The following is a 15,028-nucleotide window of genomic DNA, read 5'->3' as shown; positions in this document are numbered from 1 at the left end:
TCAACTTCTTATTTCTTATAAAGGGTCAAAATATCAAAACGCCAAATCCAAGCAGTCTCTGCTACTTCTCCCCCACTCCATGGCAGGGAAAGCCTGTGGTCGGTCACTAGGCCCTTGCGGGGACCGACTAGGCTCCAGAAATCTCCATTTCGTCCCACTAATGGTCTGGTTCCCTCCGGCCACAGAGCAGATGGGATGACTTCGATCCAGGCCAGGACACACCTCCAGCCAAGACAAGGTCCATTAACGCACTCCCACCGCAACCTAACTTCTCTTCCTCTCCACTACAGCCTCCTCTGGGAAACTGAGGACAGGTTGTCCTTGGGGCACCAGCCCTGGGACACACACACACACACACACACACGCACACGCACACGCACACGCACACACACACGCACACACACACTCGCGCTTGCACCCGACTGTCCATTTTCCAGCTTCATTCACTGAGGCCCAATCACTACTACTCTTGAGATTCCCGGGTATTCTCCCACCATCCCCTCCCTGGGGCAGAAGTTCGGATCCTCCCAATCATAAAAGTCCTTTCACACCTTGTAAATCCCCTAAGGCTCCCTGATGAAAGGAAAGAGGCCCTGGTGATTCCCACCCTCTCTCCACAGCTGTAGGTGCTTTCTCCGCTGCTGCGGAACTGTCAAAATACCCCTGTGCTGCAGCTGAAAGTAAAGAGCAATCTAGACTTCTGAGGAAAGATGTCCTGGAGTCCCCACTGAAACTGAGGCTCCGATGGGCCTCGGCCCCATCTGCTGGCGACTTGTGGGCTAAGCACCCAGATGCAAAGCAGGGTGGAGGGGGGCGGAGGGTGGAGAAGGAGTCGGACGCCCGATAACGATTAAGATCGTGCCAGGGTCAGCAATCTAGTTAAGAGTTGGAAACTATACAACTGGGGTCCAGCAGTTGGAATTCTTCCAGATCTGGAGGCTCAGTAGGAGATAAGGACCCAGTGTGTAAAATGAGGTGGGGGTGCGTTGGATCGGAATGGGGAGAGATCAGGGTTTCAGGTTGAAGTTGGGGGTTCAGCGGCTGCAAGGAGGTTAAGCCTGGGGCGGAGTCTGCAGGTGGGCCTCACAATGGCACTCAGCCTAGGATTAGAGGTCAGCACAGGGTGAAGAATTTTAGGCCGCTCTTTGGCCCAGGAAAGTTGAAATAGGGCAAGCCTCAACAGACCCTTGTGTCTACCAAAAGCTAGACTTCTGGCTGGGAGCCACGTCCCGGGGAAGGGGGAAGAGAGAGGAAGTGCACCCAAGGGCATACTGGGAAGTGTAGTTTATTCGTGCTTTGTTGCGCGGATTGTCTCCCTCTGCATTCTGGGTAATGTAGTCTTGGACCGTTAAGAGTTGGTGAAGGAATTCCGCTTTAAGGGACGGGTATGGGTTTCTGGATCATTGGTAAGTCGTCCTGTTCATCAAACTACATCCGGGACGACCTGTTTAGCGATTGGAGGGCATGAAAGCGGAGCTGAAAAGACTAAGCACGCCCATTTGGGAGGCGTTCTGTCCATCAAAAGGATTCCAGTTGATAATTGGATGACCCGACCACGTCGTAAGGCGATTGGCTGAGAAGTGGGCAGGCTTTATTAGGTGTCAGAGGCGGTGTCGGGGGGCAGTCGCAGCCCCAGAGATGGCAGTGAGCGAGAGGAGGGGGCTCAGCGGCAGGAGCCCAACGCAGTGCGGATGGGGATGCTTGTCGCTGCTGGTGCTGATGCTGGGAGGCTGCTCAGGCCGTATCCACCATCTGGCGCTTACAGTGAGCCCCGCGGGCTTGGCCTCCCTTTCCCCTTCCCCATAGCTCCGTGGGTGGATGGAGAGGCCGCACCCCCCCGCCCTGCAGGCCGCTAGTGGTCTCGTCCCAGCCCCCTCCTCCACCTGGTACTCTCAATGGGTTTGCCTGGCGTAGGAGGCGGGCCTCCATCTTCCGGGACCCCCTGACTCCTGGCCTTTAAATTCCGGGGACCCCTTGTTAGCAACCATAGGAACACTTGGGAGGATCTTCCTGGAATCGACTTCGATGAGGCGGGGGTGGGGGGTGGGGGTGGGGCGGGAGGAGCGGGGGACGACTTTGAAAATTTAGCCCAGAGAAAAACGAGAAGTTTTCCAGGAAGTAGAAGCTCGCCACACCAGCGTGTGTGGCCCACTCTCGGTGTAGTGAACATAAATATGGGGCCTTTCATGGACACTCCTGGACACTCAAACCCACCCTGTAGTTGCCTGGGACTGAAGTAAGGAAATACCGCTGCCGCCGACACCACCAAGACCCTGCACCGAGGAAGGCTTTCTCATACGGTCATGTCCCGAGTAAAAATGGCCAGAGGTGCTCAGAGGAATCCGTCCGGTGGGGCTGCACTGGTGGGAAGAGTTCCCTTGCTGCTACTGCTGTCTCTTTGGTTTCCTGCAGGGAGACAAGCGAGCTGACATCCAATTGAACAGCTTCGGATTCTACACCAACGGTTCCCTCGAAGTGGAGCTGAGTTTACTGCGACTTGGCCTCCAGGTGACCGAAGAAAAGCCAAAGGTGAGGGAGCTCACGGGAAGGCTCCGCCGGTGCGCACGTTCTAGACTTTCATCCGAGCCCTGTCCCTCACCCATGTGATCTGTGTGACAAGCCCTGTAGCCTTGCCTCATGTGGTCTGGATTTTGGGGTACAGATCAAGTCATCTTAGCATCCCTGCTGGCTGAGGCAGGAGTGACCAGAAGTTAGCCAGCCCCAGCTGGGGAGGTCCCTTTAGGTGCTCTACTGCTGAGCCACCCCACCTCAGCCCCTATGTAATATAACATTTTATACGTGTGTATAGTGTGTTGCAATCATACTCAGCCCCCCACACACACACACACACATAGACACAAACTTCTCCCCTAACCCTTCCTAGATTCTGCCTCACCTTCCCAAACTCCTCCTGATCTCAAGTCTTTTTTAATTTGGTGGTTGCTTTAAGACATAGACTCTCTTATGTAGCCCCAGCTGGCCAAGAACTCTCTGTGTAGACCAAGCTTGGCTACAGACTCAGAGATCTGCCCGCCCTCTGCTTTCTGAGTGCTGGGATTAAAGGCCTGTGCCCTTTAAAAAATTTTTTCATCTGGGGCCACACCCTTAAAGAAAACCCACTCCTCCCCCCGCCACCCTCCCCCAATTGCTCTTCAGCAAGATGTAGGGGTTCAAGCACCCCTCTGCCCTCTGTGCTGGAATGTTGACTGGCTTGGTCTTCTGCAGGCAACCGTTGGCTGCTGTGAATTCAGAAACAGCAGTCTGCTGTGTCCAGAAGACATTGTTTTGCTCTGGTCCCCCTTTGCCCCCCTCCACTGGCTTTTACTGTCTTCCCCCCCCCCCTCTCTCTCTCTCTTGTTCTTATTTTTTTTGGAAGAGGAGTGTAGCCCTGGCTGGCCTGGAACTCACTATCTAGACCAGGCTGGCCTTCAACTCACTGAGACCCACCTGCCAAGTGCTGCCACCATGCCTGGCAAACAGCCTCATTTTGACAGTTTTGTTTTGTGACAGGGTCTCACATAGTCCAAGTTAGCCTCAAAATGGAGCCCCTCCTGCCTCAGTCTCCATAGCCCCCTGAGATTACAAGCATGCTCTGTTCTGTCCAGCACCGTTAACATTTTAGGTGGGTAAAACCAATCAAGCTGTGAGAAGTCTCTCGGAGGAAGTGCATTCCGCAGGAGCACCGGGAGTCAGAGATGGGGCAGGTCGTTGAGAATCTAGTGCATGGTGGGTGTTCAGTACCTGTGAGACGAGCCAGGAGCGGTGCCCCATGCTGAGGCAGCAGTAGGGTCGCTGCAAGTTTGCAAGTTCAAGCCCCACCCTGGACACCACGGTGAATATCCCACCAGCTAGGGCTACCTAGCGAGTCCTGTCTCAAAGCAGACCAGAACTAGGTTGCGTCTCCTCTGATGTAGAGGGTGGTTGGGGAGCCCCTCACTGTTTCCTCTCTTCCTTCAGGTGGGGTTCAGCTTGAGCCGAGTTCGCTCTGGCAGCGTTCGTTCCTACTCGGTGAGTGGAGAGCGTCAGAGGGCATGAGGGAGACCTGGAGTGGTGTTGGGGGCCTGTCTTTTCCATGTAAAGCCTACCCGCCCTAGGTTATTTTGCAAAGGGGGGGCAGGGAGAGTCCATGGATGGATGGGGAAGCACACCGAACGAGGCTAGACCCATGGGCAGTTGTAACCCAGGTCTCTGTCCACTCCCAGAGCCGGAACTCCCACGAATGCCCTCTGGAGAGAAACAGCAGCAGCTTCCTGGTCCTGTTCCTCATTAATATCAAGAACTTGCAGTGAGTCGGGGCGGTGGACTCCCAAAGGCCCACAGCCCAGGGAGAAAGCCAGTGTGTGTGTGTGTGTGTGTGTGTGTGTGTGTGTGTGTGTGTAGGATTCTACACAGGGGCTCCATTCCTGAGCCGCACTCCCAGCCTCCTCTCACTGGGGAATTCTAGACAGGAGTTTCACCCCCCAGACCACGCCCCCAGCTCACTCTTTCTACTTTTTAAGACAGGGTCTCAATAAGTTTTACCAGTTTGGGCCTTGAACTTACTCTGTAGCTCCAGGCTGACATTGAACTTGCAATCCTCCTGCCTCCGCCTCCTAAGAATCTTGGATCTCAGGCCCGTGGTCCTTAAACCATGCCACGTTGTCTTTTAATTTGGTGCTTAAGTAGCCTTTCCCAGTGGTCCAGTAGTTGCTATTACAGGGTACCCATGAGTGTGTGACCTGCCATCGTGGGTGGTGGCCAGATGCTAAGATTTGGTGATCAGTGACCAGAGAGAAGCACCAGCCCCTTAGGGAGGGCATCCATCCACATTGTATACCTCACCACAGACTTCACCCTTCCCTTCTATTCCTCCCCTCATCCAAGGGTCCAAGTCCAAAAATATGGGGAGCAGGAAAAGCTGTTCATCTCCCCTGGCCTTCTCCCTCAATCTCCTTCCCAGTCAGGCCTCCCAAAGCCAGCTCCGACAGGCACCCCCAAAGAGAACAATGGTAAGTCCAGGTTGCTGGGCGGAGCTTCCCTGGACGTGCCCCCAGTTTTCTGCCCGGCTGTCTTTTAACAGTCCTCGCCCATCTCCTACAGAGAGCTCTACACCGAAGGAGGATCAGGCAAAGCCTACACTACCCCAGGTTTCAAAAGACAGAACTACCCCAGCGGGACACGGGCACTCGACTGAGGGCCAGCCGCCAAGGCGGCTGACCACACGGGACCCCGGTGGCAAGGAGAAGGAACTAGTGTTGGGGCTCGGCCACCTCAACGATTCCTACAACTTCAGTGTGAGTGCCTGCCTTGCCCACGTGTCTCCACCTCCCCCAAACCCTGCCACAGCTGAGACCCCCTTCTCCCCGGGAACAGTTCCACGTGGTGATCGGCTCCAGAGCCGAGGAAGGTCAATACAGCCTCAACTTCCACAACTGTCACAACGTCATACCCGGCAAGGAGCAGCCGTTCGACCTGACTGTGAGTATCGAGGGGCAGATACACCCCATCCCACTGAGCCACTTTGCCTTCGGTCTTTGGTTTTCTTTCTTTCTTTTAAATCATAATTTATTTACTGGAGCCAGGGGCGTTGGGGGGGGGGGGGCGGGGCACAGAGGCATGTACCACAGCACGTGTGTGGAGGACAACACTCAGGAGGACAACAACAACATGCGGGCCCCAGGGATTGCACTCATGTTGTCAAGCTTGGCAGCAAGCTTTTTTTTTTACCCACTGAGCCATCTCGCCAACCCCTAGATGGACTTTTTCAAGTCCTCCCTTGGGCTTTGATGGGATATGCAAGCTAGGATATCCAGCCCTTCTCCAATTGGAAGTGTTGAAGGGAAGATAAAGGTGTACATATTCCCAAGTGTTTAGAGAACTCATGTGTGTGTACGCTCGCATGCACGTGCGTGTGCTCATATGTGGGAGCGAGCTTGTGTTATGTACACATGGAAGTCAGCTAACCCACAGTGGTGTTCCTCAGGATGCTGTCAGTCTTGATCCTGCTCTTTGTGGGTTTCGTTTTGTTTTGAGAACAGGGCCTCACTTTGTAGCCCAGGCTGGCCCTGCGCTCACAGAGATCTGCCCGCCTCTTCCCACTGAGTGCTGGGATTAAAGGAGCGTGACACCACACCCAGTTCACCTTGTTTTTTGATACATGGTCTCTGACTGGCTTGGAACTCATAGATTTCTTCAGGCTGGTTGCCAACAAGTCTCAAGGATCCCCCATCTCTCCTTCTAAGCTGGCATTTTGAGCAAATGCTGCTACACCTGGCTTTTTTTTTTTTTTTTTTTTTTTTTTTTAGTGTGGGTTCTGGGGATCCAAACTCTCTCTTCCTGCTTGAAAGGCTAGCATCTTACCAACTACACTGCCCACCTCAGCTCCTCCCACCCCCCAGCCACTTACGTGTACAATCAAATGTCATGAACAGCCTATAGACTTGTTTTACATTTATTCTGAATGTGAGTATGTGCACGCAGGATGCATGTCGAGGTCAAAGGGCAAGCCACAGGTTCTCTGGTACCTTCATGTGTGCTCCAAGGGCGCCATCCGAAGTTGTCCTTGGCATCCACACACGTAAACAGAATCACACAATATGCCCTAAATGATCCCATCACAGCATAGGTATGCTGTATTTGATACTATGGGTAACCTCCTGGTATCCCCTAATAACATCATATAATACCTCTATATCCCTGATATACATCGATTAGCTGTTCTGAGCCTTCTGGAACTGTGGCAGACCCTATGCAAATACTCTCTCTACAGAGACAACACCCTGAGTGTTGGTTCTCCTGGGGTCCTAGAGCCGGTCCTCTGTGGCTACCAGTGTATAGCTGTATACCCATTTGAGAGACAAGGCCAACTGAGGCTCTAGCTATAAAGTGGGAGAGTTAGAGGGTGGTACTACAGGGGTAAGGCCACCCACCTGCATCCTTCCCACCCCCGCCCCTCTTACAGGTAATGATCCGAGAGAAGAATCCAGAAGGCTTCTTGTCAGCAGCAGAGATCCCCCTCTTCAAGCTCTACCTGATCATGTCGGCCTGCTTCCTGGCTGCGGGCATTTTCTGGGTGTCTGTGCTCTGCAAGAACACGTAAAACCCCTTCCCCATCCTGCCCTCATCCCAGCTCTCCTCTGTGGGCCTCCCGTGCCAACCTCAGCGGTGCTCTCCCCACCCCGTTCTCCCTCTGGCAGATACAGTGTCTTTAAGATCCACTGGCTCATGGCAGCTCTGGCGTTCACCAAGAGCGTCTCCCTCCTCTTCCACAGCGTGAGCACCCAGGGCCCGGGAGCGCGCACAAGGGTGGGATGGTGAGATGGGACATCTGTCCACCTGTGCACCTTGTCCATTTCACCTCACTTCACACTCAGCCCAGCTCACACCCTGGCCGCCCACCCTCGGGGACCGTCCACTGGTCCAGCACTCACTGTCTCCATACCTAACCGTGACCCTCTGTCGGGGAGGGAGTCTGTGGTGACTGACAGCTCTCATTTCCCTTCTCACTCTCCTGACTGTAACTCTTTCATTTTATAACCACACACCCCACCCCCCCCCACCCCCCGCAAACCCACTCATCCCATATTATTCTCCGTGTTCCTAAACTATCCGCCACCTGCCCATCCTCCTCTCTGACCGTCCATGCGTCTTCCTACCTCCAGATCAACTACTACTTCATCAACAGCCAGGGACACCCCATCGAAGGCCTCGCCGTCATGCACTATATCACCCACCTGTGAGTCGCCCGTCTCTGCACACGGGTCCGGGGAGGCCGGGAGGGAGGGCTGGGGCCCCAGCTCAGCATCAGACCTCCCCAACCCTGGCTCCTCCAGGTTGAAGGGCGCCCTTCTCTTCATCACCATCGCGTTGATCGGCTCAGGCTGGGCCTTTGTGAAGTATATGCTGTCAGACAAGGAGAAGAAGATCTTTGGGATTGTGATCCCCCTGCAGGTATGGGGGCGGCAGTTCCCGTGGGGGAGCTAAGAGGGTGCAGGGAGGGAGGCTCAGGAGACAGTGGAGACATGGAGGGAGAGCTTCAGAGAGCAATGATAAGGGTTAATGTAGGGAGGGATACAGGAGAGATGCCAGGAGGGATGCTTAGGTTGGATACAGGGAGAGATGCTTAGTTAGGAAGTAAGGAAAGATGCTTGATCCGGATACAGGGAAGGATGCTCAAGTAGAGTGTAAGGAAGGATGCTTGAGTCGGGTACAAGGAGGGATGCTGGGGTAGGATGTAAGGAAGGATGCTTGAGTCAGGTACATGGAGGGATGCTGGGGTAGGATGTAAGGAAGGATGCTTGAGTCGGGTACATGGAGGGATGCTGGGGTAGGATGTAAGGAAGGATGCTTGAGTCGGGTACATGGAGGGATGCTGGGGTAGGATGTAAGGAAGGATGCTTGAGTCGGGTACATGGAGGGATGCTGGGGTAGGATGTAAGGAAGGATGCTTGAGTCGGGTACAAGGAGGGATGCTGGGGTAGGATGTAAGGAAGGATGCTTGAGTCAGGTACAAGGAGGGATGCTGGGGTAGGATGTAAGGAAGGATGCTTGAGTCAGGTACATGGAGGGATGCTGGGGTAGGATGTAAGGAAGGATGCTTGAGTCGGGTACATGGAGGGATGCTGGGGTAGGATGTAAGGAAGGATGCTTGAGTCGGGTACAGGGAGGGATGCTCAGATGGGATACAGAGAGGGAAGTCCATGGTGGTAGGAGATTTGTCAGTGGTTCATATTCAGTGGACAAGGGTCAGAGGATGGAAATATAGACAGATGGCACTCTGTCCCCACAGGTCCTGGCTAATGTAGCATACATTGTCATTGAGTCCCGTGAGGAGGGTGCCAGTGACTACGGACTCTGGAAGGAGATCTTGTTCCTAGTGGATCTCATCTGCTGCGGGGCCATCCTCTTCCCAGTGGTCTGGTGAGGGCCCAAGCCTGCCCCTCAACCCACTGAGGCCCTATGCCCTCACCTGGCTGAGGACCTGCCTCCCAGGCCCCTGTGCCCAGGGGCGGGGCCAGTGCTGAAGTTTTCCCACATTCCTCCACCTGTTCCAGGTCCATCCGACATCTGCAGGATGCATCTGGCACTGATGGGAAGGGTAAGGACCCCCTCCTCAACTCTGTCCCCGCCCCGCTTTCTCTCTGACCTCAGGGGCCAGGGCCCAGTGTCTACAGGACTGTGTTCTTGTCTTCCTCCTCTGTCCCCTCAGTCATCCCCACTCCGCCCCTGCGCGCGCGCACACACACACACACACACACACACACACACACACACACACACTTCAATTGCTCTTGCTACTTTTCCCCCTATTGCCCTGGAACCGCCCTCCCAGGCCCTGTCCTCCTCACCATTGCCCTCCCCTCCTGCCACATTTAAGGAACCCCCTGACCCCACTCTGTGCCCACCCACAGTGGCTGTGAACCTGGCCAAGCTGAAGCTGTTTCGACATTACTACATCATGGTAGGAGTGCAGCCTTCCCTCACGCCTGAGTCCCTGCCCACTGCCCTCTGCCCCTGACCCCCAGCCTTGACCCGTCCTCTGTCCCTGTGCCCATACCCCCCACCCCATGCCCCCAGGTCATCTGCTATATATATTTCACGCGCATCATCGCCATCCTGCTTCGTGTGGCGGTACCCTTCCAATGGCAGTGGCTGTGCCAGGTGAGCGGGCAGGGTTCCCAGTAGCCTGTGGGGCAGGAGTGTTGGTGGCCGGGGAGTCTCACCTGACCCCGTGCCCTGGCCCCCAGCTCTTGGTGGAAAGTTCCACGCTGGCCTTCTTCGTGCTCACCGGCTACAAGTTCCAGCCGGCTGGGGACAACCCATACCTGCAGCTGCCACAGGAGGATGAGGAGGACATACAGATGGAACAAGTGTGAGCAGAGCTGTGGGGTGTGTGGTGGGCAGGAAGGGGCCGGAAGGGCCAGGACCAAGGTGTCTTTGGAGTTGGGCCAGACTGAAGAAGTTAAGGAGTACACAGCACCGGGGCAACAGGGAAGAATGGGGCGAAGGCCTAGGCTGCCTGCTTCTGGGGGGTGAGGCTAGGCAGGATTGTGGGTGGGTGGGGCCAAAGGGGACTAAAGGTGGGTGGGGGGTGGTGGCTCCATCACTGGTCCATGTGGTGGCTGGAGATGGCCTAAGTGGGGTGTACGTGGCTCTGAAGCGGGCTGAGGAGGATGAGGGATAGGATCTGGGCGATCCACAGAGATGTGTGGGCAGTTTGGAGGGTGCGCAGGTCTGGAGTCACTGTAGGAGAGGATGGGCTGTGGCACCCATCCTGCAGGCCCTCAGAGGCAAGCTGGGCCAGGACTGTGCAGCTCTGGAGTGGCGGGAGCCAGGTTGATTTGACAGCAGGGTTGAGACTGGTGTACTGACCACTGAGCTAGATGTGGAAAGGTGGAATGGGAGTGGGCGGGGCTGGAGCAGTTCATGGGTGGGGCCTGCTGCCATTCAGCCCCTAGACCCTGCTTCTGCTGTGTACCCTCTCCCAGGATGACAGACTCTGGGTTTCGGGAAGGCCTGTCCAAAGTCAACAAGACAGCCAGTGGCCGGGAGCTGTTGTGACTTCCCTGTGCCCAGCCAGCCGCCCTCAGTCCTACTGCATCCCATCCCCCTACACTTGTCCTCAACTGTGCAGGGAGCCTGAGGGGACCATGCTGATGAGGCACCCAGGATTCGGGTGCCCAAGGAACCTTTCAGAAATGATGCCCTTTGCCCAGCATCGCAGCCCCCTCCTTACCAGGGGACACTTCAGCCTCTTGCAGTACAATAAGGACCAGGCTCTCTTTTTATTTCCTATATTTCCCGACTTTAAGGGTTTTGAGTGCCTAAAGCAAGCTGCATTTGTGATCTCAAATCCTGAATCCTCACATGGTGACACGTTTGTCTGTCATCCTATTTCTCTGGAGAGCCTGGGCCTCCTGAAACCTTGATCAGTAAACCAATAAAAATAAAGAGAAAACAGAATTCGCAGTGAGGGGAAGACATCAGCTGAGCTGACGCTGCGCTGGGCCTTGTGCTGCTGTGGACAGCATGACCAAGTCCTCCCTCTGTCCCTCAAGTGTCTGTCAAGTCGCCAGACCCAGGATGAGGGTCACACAAAGGGTGGAGCAGCCACAGAAGTCTGGAAGGTAAACAGAAAGGTTAGGATGAACAAACACACGTCCTCTGAAGACGTGTGCTTGGTGTGTTTGGATCAGGACCTGAGGACAGCTTCCACACCCTCCATAAAGAGCTGAGTGTGCTTGTAATCCCAGCCCCGGGAAAGTGCAGGGGGCAGATCTCTAGGCCTGGCCACCCAGCCCGCCTAGCCTACTTCATTCAGCCCTCGAAATACCGTATCTCAAGCTAAGGTGGGTGGCACCTGAGGAACAGCAGGCAAGGCTGACCTGAGGCTGTCACATCTTCAGACACACAGTCAGTTTCAGGAGTGTGGGTTAATGGATGACTTACAAGTACCTGAGGCCACTGAGTAAAACTTAATAGGCAGGCATGATGGTTCAAGCCGGTATCTCCAATATTCAAGAAGCTGAGGCAGGGGAGTTACTAAGGTTTGAGGCTAGCCTGGGCTACATAGTGAGGTCCTGTCCATGTGGAAATGCATATTCATGGCCATAAGGGACCAGCTACAGCCTCAGCCTGACCTCTTGGAGACCCCGCTGAGGTTAACTCTTCAAGATGGCTCTCTCTGGCCTCCTCTGAGGATACCCAGGAATGTCTTACAGATCTCATACACATGGAGGGGAGGGGAGGGAGGCGAGAGGGGCTGGGTGAAAGCTCCCTCAATAAGGAAATGAGACCAGCTGCAACCCAGATGAGTAAATAGCCCAGCCAGTGGCTGGGGAGGGTGTGAAAGAGGTGGTTGGAAGGCAGGCAGAGCTGGGCCTCACTGAGGCAGCAGCAAGCAGAGTCCTAAACGCAGGTTCTCCTGAGGGCCCACAGGAACCATGGAAGACTCGAGAGGAGGGTCGGGCCCTGTGCAGTTGTAAGCACTGAAGTAGACAGCGATAGCCCTCCCACTCCAAAGATGGGCACAGCCTAGTCCTCAGCAGATGTGGAAACGTTCCCTAATAGCTTAAGGGCCTCTGAGGTTGGACTGAAGGGAAGATCCCAAGGTGAGAGCAGTGAGAGGGCCCAGTGGGGCCCAGTGTCCTCACAGGATTCACTATAAATGGGTAGCAGGAAGCAGGGGGCAGGGGAGTGATTCCATAGCCTTCACACCTGTCTCCCCAGCGCTCAGGTGGCAGTGGGACTGTGATTAGACAGCCTGGTTTATATAGTGAAAATGTCTCCAAGAAGAAGAAGGGAGGTGATGTGTGGAAGGCACTTACCTGACTGTTCTATTTCCCAGGGTGCATTTCACTGTCTCTGGAGATCAGGCAGTCTTTCCCACAGAACTGTATTCTGTCCAGTCCCCCTCTGTGTTGTCTGGGCTATGCAAGCCCCACAGAGCTCAGGAAAGAAGCTGTTGTAGTCACAGGCCATGTGGATGGTGCAGGGTCAAGGTCCCCGGGAGTTAATGAGTTACTGGGTAGGAGGAGAGGTCACCCAGTCCCAGGTGCCACATGCACAGGAATTCCAGAAAAGTCACTTACAAGTGGAGAAACAGAAAACGGGAACCTGGGCTCTCAAGCCTGAAAGGACTCCTGTGGGGGAAGAGGGGGAGGGGCGCACAGGGGTTACTACACCCAGGCAGAGTTGAGGAATCTGCCAAGCAAAAAGTCAAATCCAGCCTTTCATTCTCTCCTGAAAGGCACAACAGAAATAGACAGGTCTGCAGCTCTCTCATTTTGTTGTTTGAGAATGGCAAGCTTTCTCCGTGTGTGTGTGTGTGTGTGTGTGTGTGTGTGTGTGTGTGTGTGTGTGTGTGTGTATGCGCGCGCACGCGCGCGCACATGAATGCACACAGATACGCATGCATGCAAAATTGATGTCCAGTGTCGTCTTTCTTCACTCTCAGCTTCCGTTTGTTTCACTGGTTCCCCCTGGTCCAGTAAGCCAACTTGCCCAGGGCCCAGGGAATGCCTTTGCTGAGGTCATAAGTGGATGCCAAAATGCTCAAATCACTAACTCTGTATGTGGGTGCCAAGACCTGAACACACACAGAGCCACTTCCACAGGTCTCCGTATGCACCCCAGGTTGGTCTCAAAGGACAACCCTCCCTCCTCAGCCTCTTAAGTGTTGAAATGATGGGCGTGCACCTCCATCTCTGGCAGGACTGCTCTTTCATTGCTTGTGAGTGTGTGTGGGTGTAAACTGTCTTAGCCAAGTACTTTGCACAGATCTTATAAACAGCCTGGAGGCCAGAACGCTGGGCACGTGGCCCCCACTTGCTGGAAATCACTCTCACTCCCTGCCCTGCTGGCTCAGCAGGCCCACTCTCTCCAAGTCCTTACTTCCCTAGAGGAGAGTCACAGGGTTCAAGAATTCCCCATCCTTCTCTCTTCCCTCACTTTCTCCCTCCAAGTGGGCCCTGGTCCAATCCTGGCTTCCGGGTTACATCCCAGCACCAAGCACCACAGTCTGGCGACTTCCAGTAAGTCAGGATGCTCCAGACCCTTCCCACACTCCCAGGCAGCCCAGGTGCAGGAATGAATGCTGACCAACAAGGTGAGAATTGATCTTCCCCCCTCAGCCACTGGGCTGGCTCCTCTCAGTTACTCACCTCCACCCGGTAGGGCAAACAAGTGTGCAAAGGTCAAAACAAACGCAGGAGCCCCAAAGACACCATCACTAGTAAATCACAAAGCCATCCTATTTCAGGCTAGAGTGAGGCAATGGGGCCAGGAAGAAGGTGCATCTGGAGGGTAGGGCTTGCTGCCAAGCCTGGCAAGCCAAGTTCGACCCCAGGGATACATACAGTGGAAGGCGAAAAGGAACAGCTACAAGTCGTCCTCTGGCCTCCACACATGTATGAGTATATACAATAATAAATAAGATGCAATTTTTAAAATGTGTTAAATATAAATAAAATGCAGTTTTAAAATGTGCTAAATAGAACAAAATCAAGAAACTGAGGGTCTGGAGTGGGGCAGAAAGAAAAGAAGACCTGGTTTCAAAAGTTGGGCTCAGGTTTTGGAGGCAAGCTGATGTGTGCACCTGCCCCTCCCCCCTTCCCCCTCCTCCCTCTTCCTCCTCTCTCTTCCCTCCTTCCCCCTCCCCCCTCTCCCTCCTCCCTCTTCTCTTTCTGTCTTCCACAGAAAGGATGTCGCAATCAGAGCTAAAAGACAAGCCAGGTTTGTTCTAACTCCCAGCCACCCCCTGGGCCAGAGAGGACAGGGAAAATAAGTGTTTTACAGGAAATCAGAGTAAACTGTCCCTTTAACCCCTTCATGGAAGGTTCCACAAATACCTGTTCTTGGATTGGGCATCGCTGTCTTAGTTCAAAGTGTCCCCCCACGGCTAATCACATCCAGGTCTCAAAGGACAGCATGGTGGCACTGGGCATTAGGGAGAGGCAGATAACGCTGAGATTCCAGTAATACCCAACACTGAAAAAATTTCTGGTCAAGCTGTGTGGTGGTGGCACACACCTTTAAATCCAACACTTAGGAGACAGAGGCAGGTGGATCTCTGTAAATTTGAGATCAGTCTGGTCTACAAAGGGAGCCCAGGTCAGCCAGAGCTACACCCAGAGAAACCCTGAGGGGTGGGAGACCACCTTGCCTAGCCCCAGCACCTGTGGTCTGAACAGGTCCAGACCGAGCCAGGCTGCCGGCTGCTGCAGACTGAGCCTGCAGCCTTGGCCAGTCCCCACCACCCTGTGGGATCTCCCAGGCTCTTGGGAGAGGCTGGACAACCCTGAGGGATCTAGACGCTGGTCTGAATGGTGGCCACAACTCAGTAGGATTGGTCCAGGCAGGAACTTGACTGCTGGGTTGCAGGGAAGCCCAGGCTGCTGTGACCACTTTGCCCAGCCACAGGGCATGAGATATGAGCTGGTTCAGACCGGACCAAGGCTGCTGGCCACAGTGGACTCAGTCCACAAAATTGGGCAGATACATTCCCAGCCTGACTCGTCCCCATTGCCCAGAAAGGTCTCCCATGCTCTTG

The 15,028-nt window shown here is 54.6% G+C and overlaps 1 protein-coding gene and 1 long non-coding RNA gene across 4 annotated transcripts; one reads left to right on the top strand and one right to left on the bottom strand.

Moving 5' to 3' along the window:
* The first annotated feature begins 1,289 nt into the window (after positions 1 to 1,289).
* LOC311605768 (protein GPR108) lies at positions 1,290 to 10,941 on the top strand. 2 transcript variants are annotated; one of them, XM_084796557.1, is made up of 17 exons: positions 1,290 to 1,764; positions 2,413 to 2,529; positions 3,958 to 4,008; positions 4,203 to 4,285; positions 4,864 to 4,988; positions 5,080 to 5,273; positions 5,353 to 5,457; positions 6,941 to 7,074; positions 7,182 to 7,251; positions 7,641 to 7,714; positions 7,812 to 7,929; positions 8,768 to 8,898; positions 9,033 to 9,076; positions 9,390 to 9,439; positions 9,556 to 9,639; positions 9,726 to 9,850; positions 10,467 to 10,941. In XM_084796557.1, the coding sequence occupies exons 1-17, from the start codon at positions 1,639 to 1,641 to the stop codon at positions 10,537 to 10,539; spliced, it is 1,704 nt and encodes a 567-aa protein (XP_084652683.1). In that variant the 5' UTR covers positions 1,290 to 1,638; the 3' UTR covers positions 10,540 to 10,941. The 2 variants fall into 2 exon arrangements, with proteins under 2 accessions (XP_084652683.1, XP_084652682.1); XM_084796556.1 differs by having other exon boundaries at positions 1,292 to 1,764; positions 7,176 to 7,251.
* On the bottom strand, positions 6,928 to 13,907 carry LOC311605769. Of its 2 annotated transcripts, XR_014782077.1 has the most exons (3): positions 12,306 to 12,554; positions 7,713 to 7,881; positions 6,928 to 7,062 (listed from the first exon to the last, which is right to left on the bottom strand). It is a non-coding gene; the product is annotated as an uncharacterized lncRNA (long non-coding RNA). The 2 variants fall into 2 exon arrangements; XR_014782076.1 differs by lacking the exons at positions 6,928 to 7,062; positions 7,713 to 7,881 and adding an exon at positions 10,734 to 11,098 and having other exon boundaries at positions 12,306 to 13,907.
* Between the last annotated feature and the right edge of the window lie 1,121 nt (positions 13,908 to 15,028).

Source organism: Acomys minous, assembly GCF_964271855.1.
Source record: "Acomys minous genome assembly, chromosome: 9".
NCBI lineage: Eukaryota > Metazoa > Chordata > Mammalia > Rodentia > Muridae > Acomys > Acomys minous.
The sequence above is the reverse complement of the archived record's forward strand: the minus strand, read 5'-3'. Positions and strand labels throughout refer to the sequence as shown.

Coding starts and splice junctions, on each gene's coding strand:
- LOC311605768 (XM_084796556.1), top strand. CDS start 1,639: ATGGCAGTGAGCGAGAGGAGGGGGCTCAGCGGCAGGAGCCCAACGCAG. Junction 7,075..7,175: donor TCTGTGCTCTGCAAGAACAC/GTAAAACCCCTT, acceptor TCCCTCTGGCAG/ATACAGTGTCTTTAAGATCC. Junction 9,077..9,389: donor ATCTGGCACTGATGGGAAGG/GTAAGGACCCCC, acceptor GCCCACCCACAG/TGGCTGTGAACCTGGCCAAG.